General features: G+C 37.9%; 1 protein-coding gene across 4 annotated transcripts in view; it reads left to right on the top strand.

The window, feature by feature from the left end:
- itgb8 (integrin subunit beta 8) overlaps nucleotides 1-17,206 on the top strand; it is a 56,605-nt gene extending 39,399 nt beyond the window's left edge. For 3 of the 4 annotated variants that reach the window (XM_008112632.3, XM_003222144.4, XM_062983941.1), the window contains 9 exons: nucleotides 566-724; nucleotides 2,761-2,856; nucleotides 2,939-3,028; nucleotides 5,683-5,817; nucleotides 9,259-9,649; nucleotides 10,697-10,922; nucleotides 12,161-12,258; nucleotides 13,551-13,717; nucleotides 13,817-17,206. In XM_008112632.3, the coding sequence (XP_008110839.1) occupies nucleotides 566-724; nucleotides 2,761-2,856; nucleotides 2,939-3,028; nucleotides 5,683-5,817; nucleotides 9,259-9,649; nucleotides 10,697-10,922; nucleotides 12,161-12,258; nucleotides 13,551-13,717; nucleotides 13,817-13,939 (1,485 nt within the window). In that variant the 3' untranslated portion in view covers nucleotides 13,940-17,206. Of the gene's footprint in view, nucleotides 1-565; nucleotides 725-2,760; nucleotides 2,857-2,938; nucleotides 3,029-5,682; nucleotides 5,818-9,258; nucleotides 9,650-10,696; nucleotides 10,923-12,160; nucleotides 12,259-13,129; nucleotides 13,442-13,550; nucleotides 13,718-13,816 lie in introns of those variants that run through there. The other variant, XM_008112633.3, reaches the window with a different exon arrangement.
- Nucleotides 17,207-25,436: the final 8,230 nt, after the last annotated feature.

Raw genomic sequence — 25,436 nt, 5'->3', positions numbered from 1 at the left:
ACTCTGAGGCAGAGAGTTCCACTGCTAAACAGCTCTTACAGTGAGGAGATTCTTCCTAATGTTCAGGTGGAGTCTCCTTTCCTGTAATTTGAACCCATTGCTCCAAGTCCTAATCTCCAGGACAACAGAAAAGAAGCCTGCTCCCTCTTTCTATTTTATTATTTATTTCTTCGATTTTGGTACACTTTTTATCTCACCTTTTCCCCAATAATGAAACTCAAGCCAGCTTGCAATTTAGGACAACCTAAAATAAGCATTAAAGGTATAAAGATAATAGTTAATTAAAAGCAATTAAATAATCTGTAAAGTTAAAACCATTAAAATTCATTAAAAGGTGATATAATAAATGACAAATTAGCCCAGTATACCATTAAAAAGCCATCACTAAGTCCATTTATAGTCCCAAATAAGCCTGACCAAATAAGAATGTTTTTATTTGCCTATAGAAGAAGATAAGTAGTGAACAATCGTATCCTCTCTAAAGAGAGTTGATGGAATCCAGTTCATTGTCTTGCATATTTCCCATTGTACATCTCTTAGCTCTCCCTTCTTCTACTTTTTTTAGAGCCAGATTGGTTGGCGCAAAGAAGCAAAACGTCTACTCCTCATGATGACAGATCAGACCTCTCATCTGGCTCTTGACAGTAAATTAGGAGGAATAGTAATTCCTAATGATGGAAATTGCCATTTAAAAGATAACGTGTACACCAAAGCAACCAGTATGGTAAGGTATTTGTCATGTATCTATCATACTCAGTTTGGATTGGTATTCCAAAGTATGAGAAGAGTCTCCACAATGAGATGCTCCTAGTGGAAGCTATGAATGTCTGCTAAAAGCATCACTGAAGTTGTCTGAGGCCTTAATTGGGCCAGAGCAATGTGAGCATCTTTTGGGTTGAGTCAGTTTTCAACCTAGCAGTTCATTGGGAATGAGAAGGGATTTGGATGAGATAGCATCCTCTTCAAATGTTTCGTGTAGTCTTGCTCAATAGAGCCTACTATAAGAAAAAATGTAAACCTTTCCTGGCCTTATTTTTTCCCTTTCTATTTTTCTATTTTTCCCTGCTAAATGTACTAGACTGCAACAGAATGAGAGTCAGAACTGTTAACTAGCCACCCATTTTTCTGTTTCTTTGTATCTTATACTTACATCCTGAATATAATATATATAAAAAATCAATCGAATTGCAACTTGGAAACAGAGCATATGTTAGAAATATTGCACAGTGAAAGTATGGTTTCTCCTAAATTCTGCTCTGTCAGGAGATGTCCAAGTAGCATGTATTATTATTCCTGCTATTGTGGTTTTATATTCATTTATATCCAATTTTTTCCTCAATAATGGGAGTGAAGGTGGTTTATAGTTAATTAAAATAGTATAGATTTAAAACTGTCTTTCAAAACATAATGTATCGTGATAAGTATATGCATATACAATTCAAATGCACACACAAAGGTTCTGAACACTAGAATTAGACTTGATGTTTCTGCTGAAGCCAGTGGGTTCCCCAGGGCATGTTATGACTTGCTTTAAATTCCACTGAATTTGAGAGCTTTTGTCTTATCTGATCAAATATTGTATCCAACCCAGTAGATTTTTAGATAAGGTCAACGGGAGTAAAAAAAAAAAGCACGTTCTTCTAGAGTTCAGCAGAATTCTATAGAAAATGAGATACTAACTCTGGATGACTGTGTCAAATGCATATGGGGGTGGAAAGCCTTTGTATATCCTGCACTAGGCAACACAGAGAAGGCAGCTTTGCGTTATATCCTAAATCTGTGTTTGTGTAGTAAATTAGTCATCATTGAGAAATCAGGGACATTTCTGTAAAAACTGACACAGCAATAGCAGAAATAGCAGCACAGTATTAACTGCCACACATTGTTACAAAATGCTGTGCTTGTCTGTTTTAAAACAAACACAGTGATAAGCTAGCCTTTTAATACAATTGAGTGCAAGGACTTGTGTGTTGGTTGTAGCCAGCGTGTTTTAGGAAACCGTGTTTCTATCCACTCATGATTTGTAGTAAATAGAAAATTGCACAGGCCGTATGTCAGGTGCTTCTTTGTCCTTTCCTGCCACTCTTGAAGTTTTTGTTGTTGTTAATTGTCATCAAATTGACTTTGACTTATGTTGGCCCCATGAATGAGAGACATCCAAGTCACCCTATCATTGACAGCCCTGATCAGGTCTTGCAGACTCCATGGCTTCCTTAATTGTGTCTAGCCATCTGTGGTTTTCCTCTTTTTCTATTGCCTTCTATTTTAACAAGTATTATTTGTTTTTTATAGTGAGCTGAAAAATGTCAGGCTTTTCTGCCAATAAACAATACTCTTTTGAGCATGTTGAGTATATTTTTAAATATAAAAATTAGATTCTAGAGACAACTGAAATACAAAATATAAAATAAATTAAGAGCACAAAGTACAGTTGGTGAAATAATCCAAAAACAGTTTATTTCAGACATGTTCCCCAATACAGATGTAGTATCTAGAGAGCTCTAATCTAGACATTAGGAAGAATTCTCTTTGAGTTCTAGATTATCGCAATATATGAAGACAGTAAAACAGCTGTGATTCAAACATAATCTGTACAAGTACCTCACATTATGTTCTGTTTCAAGCATTCAGAGATTTGTGGTAAAAAATTACAACTCCACTTATCAAAGGTGTCATGGTAAATGTCATATTCAGAGCATTCTTTTTTATCATATGAATCTGTGAAAGTCATATAATTTGTTTTCTTTTTTTGATTTGTAGGAGCATCCATCACTCGGTCAACTTGCTGAAAAGCTCATAGACAACAATATTAGTGTAATCTTTGCAGTCCAAGGAAGCCAATATCATTGGTATAAGGTATTTTTAAGCATCAGAATATTGTCTTCTTCAAGGATGACACTGATAAAGTCATTATAACGGTAATGGTGTTCTTCCATAGGACCTTTTGTCTCTGCTGCCTGGCACTGTTGCAAGACAGATAGAATCACAAGCAGCAAATCTGGGAGATCTGGTGGTAGATGCTTACAAGGTACAATATATGCTTTTGAAGTTTATGTGCTCTTGTATATTTTTTCCTGTCAAACTGGTTTTGGGGAGGCAACTGATCAAAACGTTCTAAATACGTACAATCACTGTATAGCCAGATCAGGGAATCCTAAAACCACCACAAATATTTATTAAATAACACCCCCTTTAAATTAATGACATAATGTTTCTACTCAGATTTCCTTTTTGGAGGTGTATAAAGAATGCAGGTTGAGAATTCCTTATCTGGAATTTTTAAATCCAAAATACTCAAATATACAAAATTGTCCATATGTATGGCTGAGATAGTGATAACCATGCTTTCTGGTGATTCAGTGTCCACACACTTCATGCGTAAAAGTATTACAATTATTGTATTAAACTACCCTCAGGCTATATGTTTAAGGTATATATGAAACGTTAATGAATTTTGCGTTTAGATTGGATCTTTCCTCCAAAATATCTTATGTGAGAGCCCCGATTGCACAATGGGTTATCTGGCATACATTGTTGCAATTCTCTGACATGGCTGCATACCATGTCAATGACATAGATCTTCTTGACAAAGTTATGCATCACAGCCCATTTTTTCAGTGCACTGTTTGCGCAAAATGCAGAGGGTTGGGTTTTTTTGCATCTTATATAGTTTTTATCTTTAATGTGATGTATTTGTTTTCATGTTCAGTTTCTTGGGACTTCATTTTATTATTTTTCTTTAAGTATTATGCTGTATCCAGGAATGTATTCCTTTCCAACCCTTGATGGCAGTGCCCTACTCTATCTCCTTCCTTTCTGGTTTCTTTTTTTCCTGGAGAAAAATTCATGAATGTTGGGGGGAGTGGGGGGCTGGCTTGCAGAGAATATGCCATAGTTGAGACACACAAAGTATATACTGTATATACTTGAGTATAAGCCTAGTTTTTCAGCCCTCTTTTTAAGACTGAAAAAGCCCCCCTCGGCTTATACTCGGGTGAGGGTCCTGGTTGGCTTATATTTGGGTCAGCTTATACTCGAGAATATATGGCAGATTTATTATTTTTCTCTATTATTATTGGTATTATTACATTTATTTTTTCTCTATTATTGTTGCTACTATTACATTTATTTTACTCTATTTTTATTATTATTAATAATAATACGTTTATTATTTCACTCTGATCGTATTATTATTATTATTGCATTTATTATTTTACTCTATTTATTATTACATGTATTATTTTACTCTATTTATTATTACATGTATTATTTTCCTGTATTTTTTATTATTATTATTATTATTATTATTATTACATGTATTATTTTACTCTATTATTATTAAAAGGATACATAAGCACATTTACATTGAAGAAGATGAGAATAATGATTTGATCAGAATTGAACAGTCTTATCTTAAATTTGAGCTTTATGTAAATATTCAAAAACGTTTAATCTACTGATGCCTCAATTAATGTAATTTTATTGATATCTATTTTTATTTCTGAAATTTACCACCCTCGGCTTATACTGAAGTCAATGTTTCCCTAGGTTTTTTTGTGGTAAAATTAGGTGCCTCGGCTTATATTCGGGTCGGCTTATACTCGAGTATATATGGTAGTTAAAATTTCATTCATGTACAGTGATGCAGTACCATGAACAAATGAGGAAATTCCATTGTCCTTCGTATTCTAACCTTTCCATTGAGCATTCAGGGTATTTTGTGGTATGAGATAATCAACACAGTAAGTAGAAGGTATTCTTCAAGGGGAGATGCACCTAGAACACTTGGAAGGAGGTAATATAGGTGCTGATAGCAACAATGATTTGAAACAGTGTCCAAGAAGCTGGGTCTACCTCAGGCAAATTATTTGGTATGTGTTTGGGCCTGAGCTGCTGTAGAACCATCATGTATATGCCGAATTCAGGGCCAATGTCCTGATGGATTGGGATCGTATCGGCCCCACTGGACCATCATTTTGTTTTCTATGTTGCCGCCACCATTCCTCACTGGCCACAGAGCTTTTGGTGAGCACCCGGTCATTGCCCATTGCTTCTGTTGATATCAGAAAGGGCACCTATGTGGCCAGAAAGGATGAGGTAGATCTTTCTTGCTGGTTGTGCTGACATCAGCAGATATGACCACAATGTCCAGGCACTTGGAAAGAGCTCTGTGGTAGACAGGAGGCACTGGCAGCAATACAGGATGAGTCATCCCCTTTCTCGGCACTGATCAATGAAGGGAATAGGTGATGGCAGCAGTGTCTATCCAGCTAGGGGATCCGGCCAAAATGGACCCGATCCAGCTATCCAGACTGCCACAAAGCGCTGGGATACTTCAGAGATTCCTGCCAAATTAAGAGGTGAATGTCTGAATGTGCCCTATTCTCTAAAAGCACAATATTCAATTATTGCTAATAGTGAATCACACAACTGTAACATTACTTGGAATCACAGATATTATTATCTTGCTCCTCCTTCAGGATTAGAAGTTCACTGGAAACAATAGAAGGATGTATAATGAAGTCTTCATTTAGAAAGCCATTCTTTTATTCAGAGACAGACAAGCTTTTTTGTTGCAGTTAAATCCACTGAGTCAGGCATGCGAATACTTACTGTATGCAAATGTGTCATACACATTGCTGTGCAATGGAATGGAATCCTTTTGTATTATTTTTGTTTCAGAATCTGCTTTCTGAAGTGAAAATTCAGGTGGATAACACAGACCAAGACATAAATGTCAAAGTTACTGCAATCTGTCCTGATGGGAGTAGAAAAACAGGCTTAGAAGGATGCAGAAATGTGAAATCCACAACTGAAGTATGAAAAATTCCTTTTATTCACAAAGGAGATGAAATATGTTGTTGTTTCTCTAATAGCTTTTCAGTGGAATAGAGGTTCTTTGTACAGATTCGAAAGTAGATTTCTGTAGGTCACAGTCCTAGGCCCTCCGCATCATTTCTTCATTTTATTCCTTCCCAGCTTTATTTTAAATTGAATCCAAGAATAAACATTTTGTTCATTGTTATCAATAAGCTCAAGCCAAGCTAGCAGCTGCTTTCTAAGCATTTCCTCATGCCTCATACTTTACGATGTTCTGCCTGCTAAAAACTTTCTTATCTCAGTCCTCATCAACTATAGCCTTATAAATGAGTGGTTTGCAAAAAACATGTAGCTCTTTTCAGAAGGCAGGGCTAGGCTTTTCATTAGGTTGTAAAACAGCTGCCTTGGGCAGATGATTCTGGATAACCAAAAGCTGCTGCCTAAGGAAAACTGTCTCAGGCTGCAAACACCACCTGGGGAAAAGTCCTAGAGGGATTTTCTTCCTCAGGGCCATTCCACACAGCCAAATAACCAAGAATATCAAGGCAGAAAATCCCACAATATCTGCTTTGAACTGAGTTATCTGCATCCACACTGCCATATATTCCAGTTTAAAGCAGATAATATGGGATTTTATTTGGCTGTGTGGAAGGAGCCTCAGATGCCGAAGTCAATTAGTAACTGTAATTATCTGCACCTTAACGTAAGATGAGGGTGTCATTTCCAGATTGGTTGCCAGGATGAGGTTCTTGTAACTTTAACTCATAAGAGATCTCAGAGTAGGTCAAAGTACAGTAGAGTCTCACTTATCCAACACTCACTTATCCAACATTCTGAATTATCCAACACATTTTTGTAGTCAATGTTTTCAATATATCATGATATTTTGGTGCTAAATTCATAAATACAGTAATTACTACATAGCATTACTGCGTATTGAACTACTTTTTCTGTCAAATTTGTTGTATGACATGATGTTTTGGCGCTTAATTTGTAAAATCATAACCTAATTTGATGTTTAATAGGCTTTTCCTTAATCTCTCCTTATTATCCAAAATATTCGCTTATCCAACGTTCTGCCGGCCCGTTTACGTTGGATAAGCAAGACTCTACTGTATTGAAAAAAGATCTACAACTGTGATGAAGGAACTTGTCCTCTCCCAAGCCACTTTTTAGACTTTTTAGAGAGAGAGAAACAGAATATATATCATCATCATCATCATCATCATTATTATTATTATAAAAAATGTCTAAACTCAACTTGCAGCTGTTTATTCTCAACACTTGTGGAGGTGGGAAACATGGAGGAGCCAATGACAAGAACATAGGTGAGAACTGGTCCCTATCCCTATTCCCTGGTCCCACCAGCAAGGCAATAGCCATGTTGAGAGAAGATAAGCCTAGGTGAAAGTCAAGGTTTGGAAGATGAGGGAGGATAGAGATCCTTGCTCTGCTTGAGTGAGTGTTACAGTACCTCATCCTGTTCTGGTTTAATGCTCAGGAGACCTGCCTTGAATCCAACCCAAGGTGATGGCATCATTTGTCCTTCTATCTCAGGCAGCAAAATGGTATCAGCTCATTCCATTAGGAAGTAATCCCAGCTGAACACTTTGTAAGGCATTTGAAAAACAGTCCACGATTGATGATGACAATGGTATTTGTTTCTATGCTGCTTTTCTCCCAAAGTGGTTCACAGCCTCAAAAAAATCCCTTAAAATTTTAAAACCTACAACATACAAATATCAGAAGGGAATTAAATATCAGCATTATTAAAACAATTATCAAAACAAAAAAACTGTTAACAAATCCCTAACCCAATGCAACACCCCTTGTTCCATTCTTTAGAACTTTGTGGTTTAAACGCCTTTCTGAATAAAATGGATTCAGCTTGCTGCTCAAGGAAAATAGCAGGGGGCCGTTCTAATCTTCCTAAGGGCGCTTCCACACATCACTTAAACGTGTGCTGAAGCGGGTTTTATCAACCTGCTTCGATGCAGGTTTAAGTCCCCACTTCTCCCCCCAAAAAAACAGGCTTTCCCTTGGGGGGGTGACTGTTTGCCATCCCAATTACTATTTAACTTTTCAAAAACTTTTTGGGGATTATTTTGGGGTTTGGGGGGAGGGGTACCCTCAGGTTTTGTTGGCTCCTGGAGCCTGAAATGTAGGTGGCTGTGTGGATGGGTCAGGTTAAGGCTGGAACACACTATCTGCCAAACAGCTTGGACCTCAACATAAGGACTTTATAGGTCATGACTAGCACTTCAATTGTGTGAATGATTACTTTCCTAGCCATCATTGTTATTATAGAGCACTGTATTTTATTTTCATACACTTAACAGTTGTGGAATTTATGGAGGTTGTATGTTGAATTCCTACATATAGGCTTCAACAATCCTTTGTTTCTTTGTGCATGTGATACTTCTCTTCAAAAGCAGGCAAGAAAAGTCTTGCTAATTAGTGAGCTCATGTGCTCACTAATCCTAATTGTGTGTCTGAAGTTGAGAAATAAGCATGAGAAAGCATTTCCAAAATAAAGCTGGGATCATCATAAGCAAAAATAGCCATTTACGTACTTGCAGCTTAATTCTCAGGGTCCAGTCTCACTACACAATTATAGCATTATGATTCGTTTTAATGGCCATGATTTCATCATGAGCATTTAGACTTCTCAGCCAGTGAGCTCTAGTGCCACAAGACAATGCAAAGCCCAGGATTCCGTTGGAGGAACACTGCCCCTTAAAGTGGAATAATAGGGCTTTAATTCCATAGTGTATCTGGACCCCACAGAGGCAAGCTGCTTTCAAAACTGAACAGTAATTGCTACAGGGGAACTGCTATTTAAAAGGCATTCATTAAACATAGTCCTGCATGTACATTCCCATTTTCTGGCAATCTAAACTGTGGCATGCTATTCTAACATGCCTCTTTTATTGCAATTTTTTTAAAAAAAAAAATATATGTTAGTGCGGACTTTGTAATGTTTTCAGAATTACAGAATTATTCTTACAACAGTAAGCAAACTTTGTACATATTTTTTGCTATTTAAAAGTAAATGAAAAATACAACTTGGAAATTGCTTTTAAGAGAACTCAGAATTGGCTAGGATTTGTTGCCTTCAGACAATGGTTTAACCAATGCATGCCTATAATTTTAAATTGTTATAATTATTTTAATTTGCCTTTTTTAGTTTGTTGATTTAAATTTTATGTTTTAAATTTTGTACATTATTTTTAATATTTTCATTGTAATGTTCGATTAAATTTATTGTACACTGCCCTGAGATCTTTAAGTAGAGTCATATATAAATATAAATATTATCATAAATAAAATATAATAAATAAATAATTATTTCCAAAAAAATCTCAGTAAAACATAGCTGGATTTTCTACATTATAAGTTCATGTTTTTAATATATATGTGTGTGTGTGACTGTTACAGGTATCCTTTAATGTCACCATTACAATGAAGAAATGTGGAACCACTGAAGGAAGAAAATACATAATGATAAAACCCCTTGGTTTCAATGAATCTACCAGGGTTAATATACATAAAAGATGTGCTTGTCAGTGTGAGGGTAAAAGAATATGTGTGGATGAAATGTCTCCGGATTCCCAAACTTCCCACTGCAAGGATGGTATCTGTGATTCCAGTGATGAATTCTCTTCAGAGCAATGCAAAATGAAAGGGGACCATCTAATCTGTAGTGGCCAAGGAGAGTGTGTAGGTGGGAAATGCATTTGCTACAAAACCAAACTCGGCACAGTATATGGTGAATATTGTGAAAAGGATGATTTTTCCTGCCCATATTACCTTGGAAACCTGTGTGCTGGTAAGTGCTGGGATCTTCCCAGATAGATTCCATCTCTAATTATGTATATAGTCCACTTAAATACAGAGGTCCAGAAAGGGCAACTCCTATTTGGCTAGGTGCCCAAAGCTCATGTTTTCCTTTTCTTTTTTATCTGTATATGTCTTTCTGTATGAGTATCTATCTATCTGAAAACACACAAAATGAAAAAGTTAAAATACAGCAAGTACAAGAGCTCGCTCTCCCTATGACTATGGGTATCTATCTCAATTCCTTTTCTGCATTGTAATATGTGCTAAACCCTGGTAAATAGGAACAGGGTTGACATCTGGTTAAAACAGATAGGAGTTCACATGAGGATGATGAAAGGAGAGAGATTGTCTTGAACAAAACTACCGTATAGATGAAGTAACAACAGACAATAGCATATTGCCACGAAAAAAATGAGTGGGGGGTGCTTCTAAGGGCCCTTCCAGACATGTCTAAACCCTGGGAGGAACTGGGACTTAATCCCAGTTCCTCCTGAGATTTAGTTCCCACACCTACCCAAAACCCTAGGTTTTCCGGACTGGGGGGGAGTGGCTAAATGGGTCAACCAGAGGAAACCTCAGTTTACTCCAGATTAATTCAGGTTTAGCTGGGGCATCATTTGGATGCCTCAGGTAAACCCGAGACAGGTCCTGCATTTTAGGCCTGTCTGGAAGAGCCCTAAAGTGCTTGTTTTTTTAAAAAGTCTTTTTTTTTCTGAAATGCTTTCCATTGTGACCCACAACCTACCTTCACTGAGATATCAACGTAAGATGTATGTGATATGAGACATACATCTTAAGTTGATATCTTAGTGAAATTTCATCAAATATGCTTTCAGATTTTATGCATGTTTTCCTTGACAGAGTTTTCCATCCTTCACTGAGAAAGAGGAGATAGCTTTAAAAAAAAATTAATCCCCAGCATAGGTTGTGTCTAAAGGTGTAGCAATATTTCAGAAGCTGCCTTTAATATAAGGAGTGCAGAAGGACTTAAAAGACCTCAGTAATTATTATAACCCTTCATTCTCTGTTCTTATAGGCAATGGTGAATGTGAAGCTGGAAAATGCAAATGCATTGGTCCCTGGGAAGGTGATCGCTGCCAATGTTCATTATCATTGAAAAAAAACTGCATGAATTCAGATGGTCAGATCTGCAGCGGAAGAGGAACTTGTGTGTGTGGAAGATGCAAATGCACTGATCCCAGCAGTTTTGGCCATCTATGTGAATTCTGCCCTGCTTGCAGAACAATTTGCAATGACAGGCGGTATGTTTTTTGTTACATTTTAAGCAAAAAATAGAACAAATTAAACAAATTAAAAGAATTGAAAGGGTTCAAATAACATAAATATGTGCACCTTGGCACGCATCAACTAGGTTCCCAAAACACTAAAAAAAACCCACACTTAACTTGATGTAGTCATGCAAGGGGAAAGCATTCTACAAAAACACACACTACAACAGAGAAGGCCTTCTGCCTTGTTCCCTCTTGCAGGGGACAGACAACCTGAATTTTCAGACAGACATACATAGAAAGAACCCCCCCCCCCTTTCAAGAATTGGAGTCCAAAATCATTTAAGGCTTTCATTGTCACCCAAAATCCACTATTCTGAAATCTATGTAGCAGGATACACATCATACGCATATGAACAAATATCACCAGCAGACACCCCACATTCCATAAACTTTTGCTCGTTCCCACTTACTCCTCTGTTGCTGTCTTAACAACGACAGTTGTAACTTTCAAGACAGTTGGTGGTGCCTGGAATGGTAAGGGTCATGTCAGCAGCCAACTGAAGCCTTTTAAAAACATTTGTGACATTCTTCCCCTGCCCTTTTGGGCTACAACTCTCCTACAGCTATCCTCATCTTTGACTATTGGTTATGCTGGCTGGGAAATGGTTCAGAAATGCTAGTTTTGGATATCTTCCCTGTGTCCTTTTGCTCTTCATACCTTCCTCTTGTGTTTTTTTTTCAAAGCCATTCTCAGGCAACCACTCATACACTTCACTAAATGCCAGAAATGCATTAGGATATAAAATCATAGAAAATGACATGTCTGTCCCCCCACCAGGCTTCTTGGCCTAAGTAGGAGGGTTATTGTGCTTATTGTTGACAAGCCACACTGTATAGTTTAGCTCTTTTGATAGGTTAAAGATGTGTTAAAACTTTCTCTGTGGATCCTCAGCTTACTGTTGACTGAAGTTTTTAAGTTATGTCAATAGATGAAGGATCTACTCCCATCATTCTCTGCAAGAAGTAGTAATAGTAATAAGATTACAATCCATGACTCACTTTTGGTTCAGTGTCATCTCTTATCTGAATCAACCTTGATCAATGAAATGTACTTTTTACCATCTGTGTTACTAATGTGATATAAAACAAAGTGATGTGTTTGTAACATCCACAGCTGACTTTGTGGAGTGTTATAATCCAGAAAGTTTTATAGTCCCGAAAGCTGTGGTATATGCTGATATTGTATTCAGTTTAATTTTGCTTTACAGGACTTGTGTGCCATGTCATTCCAACTCATCTCAAATTACACTTGACCAGTGCAAAACCTCATGTGCTTACAGGGTGCATCATACAGAACAATCTTTAGGTATGTAAAAAAAATTGAGTTCATGTCCATTATTGATAGGCCTGATACATTGTTTATATGTGCGATATTGAAGTGATGTGTAATTCCTAGCATCGGATCTCATAAATGAAATATATATATTGATATCACTTTCCCTGTTCCTCCTGATCTTAAAAATAAAATAAAAAGGAGACACTGGACACAGTATTTTCTTTTCTAAGAACCTTTAGGCTCCATGTGATCTCAGAGACATTCTTAGAAAATAAAAATGATGGATGCCTGGAAAGTATTGCTCAATTGAACCACAACATATTTAAAAAGGTGGAGAAGGGTAACTTGGAGTCGGGGGGAATATTGTGAATAATACGTGGGTTAGCAGGGCATGTTTTTGCAGCAATTACATCCCACTCGAAATCATGGGATCTCTGAGTAGCATACCTGAAAAATTAGTATTAACAGGTTAAGGCAATAAAACAATTTAAGTTTTTTTTATCATGTCAGAAGTGACTTAAGAACATGCTGCAAGTCACTTCTGGTGTGAGAGAATTGGCCATCTACAGAGATGTTGCTCAGTGGACACCCGGATGTGTTAGCTGGGTGGCTTCTCTCATGTCCCTGCAAGCTAGAGCTGACAGATGGGAACTCACCCCATCTCGCGGATTCAAACTGGCAAATTTCAGGTCAGAAACCCAACCTTCAGGTCAGCAGTTCAGCCGACACAAGAGTTTAGCCCACTGAGCCACCACGGCTCCTAACAATTTAAATAAACTATAAAGATGTTCAACAAGTTGACAAGCTAAAGATTGGTTAAGAAAATTGATGTATATGTTGGGGAAAATGTGTTTTGCAGCCTGTACTGCATGTGTTCCATGTTGTCTGGTTTTTTATATAGGCATGGCTATACCACTAACCCACCCACCGCCTTTAAAAAAAAACCCTTGAAATGGCTTGAAGTGGTTCTGGTTCTTCAAAATGGACATTGTTTAAAAAAATTAAACAATGTGGTATGGCGCTACCGATCCTTCAGGAGATTCAATTCATCGGGTGTCAGTGGAGAGCAGTCAAAGGGCAACTCAGGAAGTCTGGAGGAACATATCGAACCTGAGGACCACACTTTGCCAATTCCTGCTTTAGATACTACTTTTAAGAAAAACATCATTTTGTATGATCTAAATAAGAAATCCATTAAAATATTATTACAGTACCCATTTCTGAGTTATTATATTGCATTAGAACGTTGTTTTTGTGTTAGATTTCCTGCATTGAACCTTTTGGAGACAGGGTAAATTTTGCATATTATTTCTCATTTGCAGGCTGCATCTCTGATGATCCAAGCCACTTCAGAATCTTTTTCATAATCTTCATTGTGACCTTTCTGATTGGCTTGCTGAATGTGCTTATAATTCGTCAGATCTTTCTGCAGTGGAACAATAATAAAATTAAGTCTTCTGCTGATTACAGAGTGGCTGCAGCAAAAAAGGTAACTGAAGAACCAAATGGAACCAGGATCAATGTTTTCCTTGTACATAAAATACTCGCTGCATGAGCCTTTCTCACCTGCCCTATCTTTTCTTTCAAGGAGAAAATGTTCCTACCTACTGTTTGTACAAAAACAGTAACCTACAGACGCGACAACCCTGAAGAAATAAGCATCCACCTCAGCAAGTTACAAGTAAATGAAACTTTCTGTTGCAACTCCTGAAAGCAAGACCGCTTTCTCCAGAGCTTTTGTTTCTACAGAACTTCATTTGAAAGTTCTTGCCTGCCTGATACTTGGAAGGTTTATAGTTTTGAATACTGTAATGAAAAACTGACCTGGAAACCTGGTTACGCAACTTGGCTGGGTTTCAAGTTGAGCTGCTCTGCCTTGAAAAACAAATGTGCATTAACTACTGATTAACATAATTAGACCAATTAGACCAATACTGAGATATTTAGATTGGGAGCCTGTTCAGTCCCTTTTGAGATCAATAGGATAAAATTGGCTTAAATCTGATTACATTCTGGCACAAGCAGGCTTTATTCCGGTTCATGACACCACTCTGCATTGTAGCACTTTAAAATAATATAACTTATTTAGCTGTGGCGTAGAATGTTAATCTAAACTGGTTTGACAAAAAAGCACTGATCTCACTTTAGAGGTAGCTAACACAGATTTGGTCTATGGCAGGGCTTCCCAAATTGTGTTTTTAAAAATGTAGCTGGTACAAATGGGTGACAAGTCACTGCTCAGACCTGTTCTGAATGCTGGCAGCGGAAATGAATGTGCAAAGCAAGACAGCTTTAGGAATCAAAAAGTCTGCCAACAAGTTATAAGTCTATTACCTGCCATCCAACCACAGCACTGATGTTGCAAACCTAGATATTCTATATTGCACTAATTTTGGAAGAGGCTGTGAATAAGTAGGCTTGGAAGCAGCCTACACAAACAACACTAAGGTCACAATCCAATACATGTTTTGCCTGAAGCAATTCTTATTGCTAGCTGTGGAATTGGCCTCTACGGAAACCTGGATTGCAAATGTTCAGAAGCTAGGACAAGAGAGGCTGTTTCTCCAGGCAACTGTGTACTCACTCCTTGGTTCGGAAACTGGCATCCCAAAAAACTGTTGCTCTGTGCAGAAGCACAAATCGTGATCACATTAGCTGTCGTGTATTTCAGAGAACACTAGACAGAATGGCAAGCATGGTGGCATGCAAAGCACATTCTAATTAATCTCTTTTTCTATTTATTGTTTTGTAGTCTCCCAAATATTTGATATAGTTCTCTTTTTGTAGAAGACTGGAATAAATAGAAGTTCAACTCTGACTATTTTAATTAAAGATCTGTAATAGTTTATAGTTATTTAAAAAGAATTTCTACTTCATACAGATAATGTATTAAAAGGTTAGGTCTATGATTAAAAGAAAAACAAACCAATGCCCTACAAGGCCCATATTGATGAGGCAGATAGCAGGCAGGGGTGTTATTTGCTACTCTTCCTCAACAAAGAGCAGTAGGAGGAACATCACTGTGCTCCCATGTTGTGGAGTATGATAAAGGACTAAGATTTATTTGGATTCCTTAAATCCCAAGTCTCTCCTGCTCCACCTACACATCTCCTTTGACCCATGCCTTTCTGCACCCTTTATTGTTGGAGAAGTAGGGTGGAGATTTTTTTGGTGGACAAAAGATAGATCCCTGATTGGTTCCCTTCTGTGTTGGAGCTCCTTATTGGATTTCCACTATCTTATAGCCTATGGTATCACACTCATTTTCATCAAGGGCCACATCAGCCCCTATTGTTGCCTTCAGTGGGCTGTTGAATCCATGGATGAAGAATCTGTGGATACAGAGGGCCAACTATAATTTTTTACTTAGCAGTCAGTGCTCTTTCATTTTTACCCAGTTTGAGTCCCCCCAATGTTATTGAATGATAACTCCCATCCCTTTTGATTATCTGCCATGCAGACTGGGTATAATGGGAATTGCAACCCAACAGCACTTATGGTTCTGAGGTTGGGGAAAGATTAAAAGACATTTTAAAGTCAGACATATTCACAAGCCTTGTATCTTAACTCAAACTCCACTATTCTGATTAAACAAAACAAACTGTAACTTCCAGATGTTACTGTATCACAATTCCCATCAGCTCTAGTCATGGTGTCTAATGATGAGGAATACAGGAACTGAAGTCCAGCATAGGGAGGGCCACATAAAATGGCATGGTGAGCCAGAGGCCTTGAGTTTGAAATCTGCTATAGCCCTATAAGTGGGGAAACCTCTATGGTGTCAAGTACATGAGAAGATGGTGATCAGAGAGGAGATCAGGAAGGTGACATTAACAGAGCTGTCATCAAATGAAGTATTCTCTGTCAACCTAAATGTAAAATTGTTCCATTGAACTCAGTAGGGCATTAACCCGAGTGGACATATACAAGAATGCACTCTTGTTTGGAGACTTTGCCCTAGTAGATGAGTGCACAGGTCTTAAATGCTCATTCAGCAGTGCTGTTGCGTGTTCTGTGTACACCTCTGTTGCAGGCATCGAGACATCTGTAGCATTGAGGTGAATGGGACACCTTGGGTCTCTGGAACCGTGCATTGCAATTCTGTGGATCTTTGAATTATGATAAAAAAATTATTTATTTTTCTATGTATGGAAAATGCGCTCCACTGAGGCTACAGTGCACAAACTGCACAATCGTAGCACTTTTAGGATTAGAATGTATATTGTTCTTTGGATAATTCACAACCTGACTTGCTGAAACAACCAAATTATGTGTTTCTATTAAATTTCTTTCTTTCTCTCCCCGGACTGTCTTTACACACTGCTGATTGAAGGTACCAAATTTGTGTTGAAATAATTTTAAGTTAAATGCCAATAGCAACGCCATGTTAGCTATAACTTCTTTATACAAATGGAACAGATTTTCTTTCTCTTTGTCTTGCCATCACCTTTTCCCAATTTGGATGTTCAACAGAAAAAAAAGAACTAATTTGAAATGTGTATTTTGTAGTTTGCCGTTGTCATGTTTTGTGTGTTCAATCTCTTTTGTAAACAATGTGTGAGAACTGTTTTTTAAAGATTGAGTTTTAAAAACTAGAAATGTAATTTAATTTTGGTTTCTTAAACACTTTAAAATCACTGCCGTAACCTCCATTTATTTAAAATGTGTTTTGTAGTGTACATGACTAACTTTTAAATGTAAGTTTATTTATTAATTTGTCACTTTACTATATTGTGAGATAGTTTATTTTTCTATGAGAGTTTCAATAACTATGACTTAGCATTATTTTAATGCAAAATTATTGTACTTGTTCTCAAACAGTAAAAACATGGATCTCTAATCCATTGTTGGGATATTCTTATAGTAATACAAATTTCCTCCTTTTTTGATTTACCTTTTAAAAAGAGGTTTTTTTACAATAAAACAGCCTTCACCATGAAGAGTGCCATCCCCATGGCTGCATATCTGCTAATGATAATTCTTTTGTGTGGTTCATTGGTATCAGTTCATCCACGTGTGTGCAAAGAGAGTAAGAGTGGGCAAGATATCCTTTACGATCCTCATGGTTATCTTCCAGCTGTTTTATAGCTTGAAGTATCTACATTAAGGAATCATGTTGGTCTGTATGGAGAAGTGGCCATGTGAAAATGTGGTTGCCTTTGGTCTGAAACTTTTCCAAACTCCAGAAAATGAAGGATTGAACTCTTCTCAAATGTATGTGGGTATAGAGGAGATGTGGGCAACTATGGAAGGCAGGAAAGGTCCATTAGCCCCCCAGGAGACCTTGGAGGACTTTACCACCCACAGTGCATCTTCTACTCCCAAAAATGCAACTGATGCCTTTGAATATCTCAAAACATCTTAGAGAAGACATGGGAGGTATTCTTACCATGTCTTGGGACCTTCCTGGCCCATTTGAGGTCACAGAAAGACCTCTTTTAAACAACAAAACATTGGCAGAAGTAACTCCTTTTTCAACATTGGCCCTAGAAACGCATGTAGTTCACCAGCTTTACTTTTCCCTCTCCTTGTATAGCAGTGAGAGTTGAATATGGAAATAGATGCAAGTATTAATATAGTAGGTAAAGATTTTTCACCTGACATTAAGTCTAGTCGTGTCCGACTCTGGGGGTTGGTGCTCATCTCCATTTCTAAGCTGAAGAGCCGGCGTTGTCTGTAGACACCTCCTATGTCATGTGGCTGGCATGACTGCATGGAGTGCCATTACCTTCCTGCTGGAGCAGTACCTATTGATCTACTCACATTGGCATGCTTTCAAACTGTTAGGTTGGCAGAAGCTGGGGCTAACAGCAGGAGCTCACCCCACCCCTCGAATTCAAACCACCGACCTTTTAGTCAGCAAGTTCAGCAACTCAGTGGTTTAACCCGCTGTGCCATCGGGGGCTCCATGTTAATGTAGTAATAGCTTCTTCCCAGTTTTTGAATTATGAAGAACTTGTGGTTCTCCAAAGGTTGGATGTCACTTTCCATCATGTCCTGGTTGTCTATAGTTGTTGGAATTGAACAGTTCAAACAAAACTGGTTTTTAAACTGTAGAGAAACATTGGCCTTCATGGTGTTTTCAACTGTAGCTGGCTAGGGGTTTTGGGAATTGGATACCCAAAACACCTGCAGGGACAGTGTTTGCATCACTGTCCTTTTTCATGTTTCCACCTATCTGTGCTAGGCAAAGCAAAGCCCTAGCTAAAAATATAGGCATGCGATTCAACTCATATTCAACTTGTATTCATCTGTATTTGATGGTACAGCTTTTTAGAAATCCAAATGCAAAATCATTAATGATTTAAAGGTTAAAAAATAGAACTCTAATTTTGGACGTGGAGTCAGTAAACTTTGTGCAAAACTTGTCCAAGTATGGTGCTGTATGCTTCACAACCTTGGTCCTTTTCTGAGACAGCATGGCCATATTTACACAGATCTTTATTTTCCTGAATGCCACTCCCATTGCTCTTCTGCTTCTTAGACTTGGATCTTCAGGAGAATTTCACTTATGCAGTTTCCTTCTTAAAAACGTCAATGCAAAAAGCTAATTTCAGCTTCCATTGTTCAGGAGAATGCAAACAAATCCTTAGGTCTTTATTCTGTTGCTTTTTGATTTTATTGCAAATGAACAGTGAGATTGTAGCAGGAACAGCTAAATCTTTGTAAAGCTTGCAATTTCATTGCTATCTGTTATTGGTTCTTACTTTTTTCATTTCGTGGTTCCAATTGTTTGCTCAGCATAATCTCCCCATACTCCCAAGAACTTTACATTTTATTGAAATTGCTTGGATATAGATTGAGAACTAGGACGATGCAGTCAAAAATAGTTGTCTTGGGAGTTTGTGTGTGAGGGCCCTTCCAGACAGCCCTTCATCTCTGGATCTGATCCCATGTTTTCTGTTTATCCCAGATTATCAGGCAGTGCAGACTCATATAATCCAGTTTAAAGCAGAAAATCTAGAATCAGATCCTGGGATAAAGGACCTGTCTGGAAGCGCCTTGAGAGACAGCAAGAGAACAATCCCTTCTGCTTATAAACTCAATGAAATGCTGTTGCAAATACACACTGAGGAAGTTTCACCTGATTTGTAGAACCAGGCCAAAACACCTGGGGACCCACAGGTTGAGAACCACTGATGTAGATAGTAGATAGATATATGATATACCTCATTGAGCACCTTCAATATTGCACTTCATTTTAGCAACACTATTGCATTGGTTCACCATTCTGAGATATTATTTCCGCACTCCCTCATAATCTCACTTTCCTGCATTACTACTACTACTACTACTAATTATTATTATTATTATTATTATTATTATTATTATTATTATTATTATTATTATTGACACAACGACTTATGACACAGCAAACAAGATAGATATGCTGGATTTCATATCACAAAATCACAAGTCGAACACTTCCCAAGTGTTTAGGACTGTGTGATGTATTTTTGGATGCGCGCAGATCCCAGTAGGGTGGCCTTTTGCAGTTGGCAGATCATAATTTTGTCAATGTCTATTGTTTCCAAATGCCGGCTGAGATCTTTTGTCACGGCACCCAATGTGCCGATCACCACTGGGACCACCTGCACTGGTTTCTGCCAGAGTCATTGAAGTTCAATCTTGAGGTCCTGATAGCGGCTGAGTTTTTCCTGTTGTTTTTCAGCAATTCGACTGTCACCTGGGATGGCAACATCAATGATCCAAACCTTTTTCTTTTCCACAACTGTGATGTCTGGTGTGTTGTGTTCCAGAACTTTGTCAGTCTGATTCGGAAGTCCCACAGTATCTTTGCATGTTCATTTTCCATTATTATTATTATAGTAGACTCTCAGTTAATTAGTACTCAAGGAACTGTAACTCTAGAGCAACTTCCAAAAAAATCAAATAAATAATACTGTATTCATAAAATTGTTTTTCAGTAAAGGTAAAAGTGTTCCCCTTGGTGCTCATCTCTATTTCTAAGCCAAAGAGCCGGCACTGTCCATAGACACCTCCAAGATCATGTGGCCAGCATGACTGCATGGAGCACCGTTACCTTCTCGCCGGAGCAGTACCTATTGATCTACTCACATTTGCATGTTTTCGAACTACTAGGTTAGCAGAAGCTGGGGCCAACAACGGGAGCTTACCCCACTCCCCAGATTTGAACCACTGACCAAGTTCAGCAGCTCAGTGGTTTAATCCACTGCACCACTGCAGGCTCCTAAAGTTGTTTTTATAATACAGTAAAACTGTGTTACATTAAGTTAAATTTGTCATTGTCTTTATTTGCTTTTAATTGGTGTATTTCAATATTAATATCAGGTCAATACAGAATTGATAGTATGGAGTAGTGAAGGGTGTAGTATTAGGTCTATTTTTAATAATAAATTTCAAGGAACCAGAAACTACTTTTATCCAGAAGCTACCAATCCTCATGGGTATTAGTTAAATTAGAGACTACTATATTTTTTCACTGTAACTGCATAATTCCAGCATTTAAAACAAAAAATAATTATCAAAGGAAAAAAAAGGAAAACTTGGAAATAGTGAGGAGAAAAGGGGAGAGGAGGAGAATCTCATCTCCATAACATCACTTGAGTGCTGAAATGCCAGTATGGAAGTGGAAGGACCTATTTCACCAAGGTAGGTGACAAGAACATTGAGGGATTGGGAACTGATGGGTTTTACAGATTGCTCCACAACAAGCTTTAAAAAATGCAGCCACACGTGCCACAACCCTTCATAACTACAGCCTTCTTGGCCTCTTTGATCCCTAGAAATGTTAGTCTTAAGCACCACTCATTTTTATTTTTTCATTTATCATTGGTCACCTACTGTGCTACTATCAGCCTTCTTTTTGTGGAGATTAATTTCACTTAATACTAGTGGACACAATTCTGTGTTGCAATATAAATTGGGTAATTCTTACATAGTTTGTTACATAGCAGAGGTGCTGTATGCAGCAATGCATATCGGCAACAGCAGAGACATACTAGATTCTACCAATGTGCATCAGTACTAGTTGTTATCCTGATGTTTTTTGGAAGTACCCAAGGCATCTCAATGCCTGATACATATTGGTACTTGATGTGTGTTGCTTCTGATGCACTGGCTCTCATACATAGTATTATCATTGCACCCTTTGCCGGTTATAGCAAAATAATGTTGCTGATTATTGTTCAGTTCTATTGTCCATAAATATAAGTCCAGTTACATAGATGTACGTCCCATACTGAATTCCAGCAATTTTTATTCAAATCCTTTGTTGTTGTTGTAATACAGTATGAGTCCCTTATCCGTGGGGAATACATTCCCAGACTGCATGGATACATGAAACTATGGATAATAGCAAACCCTGTTATTTTTAATGGAATGAACCATGGAAGTATCGAGAAGAAGGTGTTGCTTGTGCAAAAGGCTCTTAAGTGAATCTGTGAAACCATGGAAAAAGACACTGCACACATACTGATGTGATCTGGGGATCGTACTGTACCTCTTTGTTTGATACTCTCAAAAACTTGAAAAACACATACTTATCAGAGCTCAACACCTTTCGGTCGAAGTTGGATTCCTGCCTTATTGTGATAGTACAGTAGAGTTCCGGTTATTCGACGTAAACGGGCGGGCCGAATGTCGAATAACTGGATCTGACGGATAATAGGGAGGCCCTATTATCCAGCAAGCCCTGCCTCTTGGGAGGCACCTGTGCACGTTGCTAGGTAGATAACAAGCTACCTAACAACGCTCAGTGGTGCTTCTTAAGCCGAGTGCTCACCGCTCCACCCCTTGGGAAGCGCCCGTGCGTGTTGCTAGGTAGCTTGCTATCTACTTAGCAACGCGCACGGGCGCTTCAATGCTCGCCGCCCTGCCTCTTGGGTGGTGCCTGTGTGCGTTGCTAGGTAGATAGCAAGCTACCTAGCAACGTGCATGAGCACCTACCAAGGGGCCTGGGATGTCGGATAATACGGAGTGTCGGTTAACCGGAAGTCGGTTAACCGGAACTCTACTGTATAACCTTTGCCAAATGCACAGATGCAGAACTTGGACTACTTTAGTGTCTCTCCCTTGGGAAGTCTTCAAACTACTGTATATTGATTCCAACCTTCCAGGTTAAGGAACATCACTCAACCTGGTGACCAAAAATGGTGCTGCATTCTTCAGACATGCAAGTACCCTTATACTGATTAAAATTAATATATTTTAAAAATAAAATAATCCCAAGACACACACCCTTGGGTCTTATAATATGCATGCCAAGTTTCATGTGTCAAGGTGTCATGGTCTTGAGTCGATTTGCCTCAGACAGATGGTTACCCATTCTCTTGTATTAATATAGATGTTCTTCAGATCCAAGCTGTTAAATTATTTGATTTTCCTGTAGCTCTATGTGGGAGTATTTGCTTCTATTTTGCAGAGTTCTTCACAGAGTTCTTTTCCACAGTCATCTCTCTGGGGAATCTCATAATGAGATCTCCCCCTCTGCCTCCTCTCTTGAACTAGTCAGTTTTTCATTCAAGTGTTGTTTATTCATCTGTAGCTGGGTTATGTCTGTTGGAAATCTGCTTTATTTCTGCAGCCCCGGCAATTCTGGGTTGGCTCTATGCCCTTGTTTCCACACAGACCCATTGTCAATGATCCTGTAGATTTCCGTAGCTGCTTTGTCCTCCCCATTGCTCCCTGCAAAATGTTTTCCATTCATTCTTATGTTTGAAGGTTAACCAAAGGCTGATAAGTCGAATAATGCACGAGTTAATCTCGTATCATTGCCATGGTGAATTTGCCAGATATGGCAGATTCAGCAGAATTGGTGGGACTATTTTTGACTATGCATTATTTGATCGGCATGGAGAGTGATGGACTGGTCTAAAATTTTGGTACAGAGGGGGCCCACTCACAACTATAAAGAAATACATGATTTTTTTTTTTAAAAAAGGAATACATAAATGGAAAAGGTACAGTTAAGATTATTGCAAAATAAATGTGATTTCAACAATTACAGTAGAGTCTCGCTTATCCAACGTAAACGGGCCGGCAGAATGTTGGATAAGCAAATATGTTGGATAATAAGGAGGCACTAAGGAAAAGCCTATTAAAAATCAAATTAGGTTATGATTTTACAAATTAAACACCAAAACATCATGTTATACAACAAATTTGACAGAAAAAGTAGTTCAATACGCAGTAATGCTATGTAGTAATTACTGTATTTACGAATTTAGCACCAAAATATCACGATGTATTGAAAACATTGACTACAAAAATGCGTTGGATAATCCAGAACGTTGGATAAGCGAGTGTTGGATAAGTGAGACTCTACTGTATAATGTACATTTTATTGTACATATTACTGGTTGTATACAATAGATACTAAATGTACCGTATATACTTGAGTGTAAGCCGACCCGAATATAAGCCGAGGCACCTAATTTTACCACAAAAAAACTGGGAAAACATTGACTCCAGTATAAGCCAAGACTGGTAAATTTCAGAAATAAAAACAGATACCAATAAAATTACATTAATTGAGGCATCAGTAGGTTAAATGTTTTTGAATATTTATATAAAGCTCTAATTTAAGTTAAGATTGTCCAAATCTGATTAAATCATTATTCTCATCTTCTTCATTGTAAATGTGCTTATGTATCCTTTTAATAATAATGGAGTAAAATAATACATGTAATAATAATAATAATAATAATAATAATAATAATAATAATAATAATGGAAAATAATACATGTAGTAATAAATAGAGTAAAATAATAAATATAATAATATCAGAGTGAAATAATAAATGTATTAATAATATGAGGTCTACTTAGGTGTTGACTAAGATCTATGCTTCCGAACACATCCATGTTCAGTGGTGGACTGGCCAGAGTGCTTACAAATGGCAAGTGGGCCTTCTTAAAATCATATTTTCATTGTATATATTCGAGTATAAGCCTAGTTTTTCAGCCCTTTTTTTAGGACTAAAAAAGCCCCCCTCGACTTATACTCGGGTGAGGGTCCTGGTTGGCTTATATTTGGGTCAGCTTATACTCGAGAATATATGATACATTTATTATTTTTCTCTATTGTTGCTACTATTACATTTATTTTACTCTATTTTTATTATTATGATTAAGGCCCACTTGCCATTTGTAAGCACTCTGGCCAGTCCACCACTGAACATGGATGTGTTCGGAAGCATAGATCTTAGTCAACACTTAAGTAGACCTCATAAACAGGAGGAAAAGTTTCCTTTGGTCTATATCGGTGGTTCTCAATTCCTAGGTGTTTTGGCCTATAACTCCCAGAACTCCCAGCCAGTTTACCAGCTGTTAGGATTTCTGGGAGCTGAAGGCCAAGGCATCTGGGGACCTACAGGTTGAGAACCACTGGTCTATATAGTGGTTTTCAACCTTGAGTCCCCAGATGTGATTGGATTTCAGTTCCCAGAATCTCAGGCCATTGGTTCTGATGGCTACAACTTTTGGAAACTGATTTCTAGCAGTTGCCTCTTCTAATCTGGTCTAATGCTGTTCTTGTGATACAGCATCTTGGAGTTTGCTCATTGCTTTCATCTCTGTGTTGACTCTTTTTATTATTTTGGTAACTGTAGCAATTTGTCAGATCAGTACCAGTTCTGTTCCAAAATAGTAACTGGCAACTGTTATTTTAGCCTTACTAAAGCTTAGATTGTGGCTACAGGTAGCTCTTGAAGGCAATTTCTCCAGTCCTGATTACCTCCATATTAGTACTATTATAGGAAAGAACAGACAGTTTACTTCTCTGGGATGATTCCCCATTTTTGGCAGTCAAGGCCTGCAGACAAGAAAAAGAAATAGGAAATTAATTTGCCCCTACATCTATGAATAAAATGTTAGTAATTCAGTAGCCATTATTAGCCTACAATGCACTTGATATAAAAATGTGGCAATACTGCTATCTAGTGGAGGAAGGGGTTATAGCACTAAACAAAGAAAGATGCTCCAAAGTGTGCTGCTATGACTAAATAGACAAAGATGGAGTTTCAAAACTTGAGGCAGAGCACTGTAGATTTTGTGTGTGTGTGTGTGTGTGTGTGTGTGTGTGTCAGGAGCGACTTGAGAAACTGCAAGTCGCTTCTGGTGTGAGAGAATTGGCCATCTGCAAGGATGTTGCCCAGGGGATGCCGGGATGTTTTGATGTTTTTACCATCCTTGTGGGAGGCTTCTCTCATGTCCCCACATGGAGC

Source organism: Anolis carolinensis, chromosome 6, assembly GCF_035594765.1.
Source record: "Anolis carolinensis isolate JA03-04 chromosome 6, rAnoCar3.1.pri, whole genome shotgun sequence".
In the NCBI taxonomy this organism is placed as follows: Eukaryota; Metazoa; Chordata; class Lepidosauria; order Squamata; family Dactyloidae; genus Anolis; species Anolis carolinensis.
Note: the sequence above shows the minus strand (reverse complement) of the source record. Positions and strands in the feature narration are given on the sequence as shown.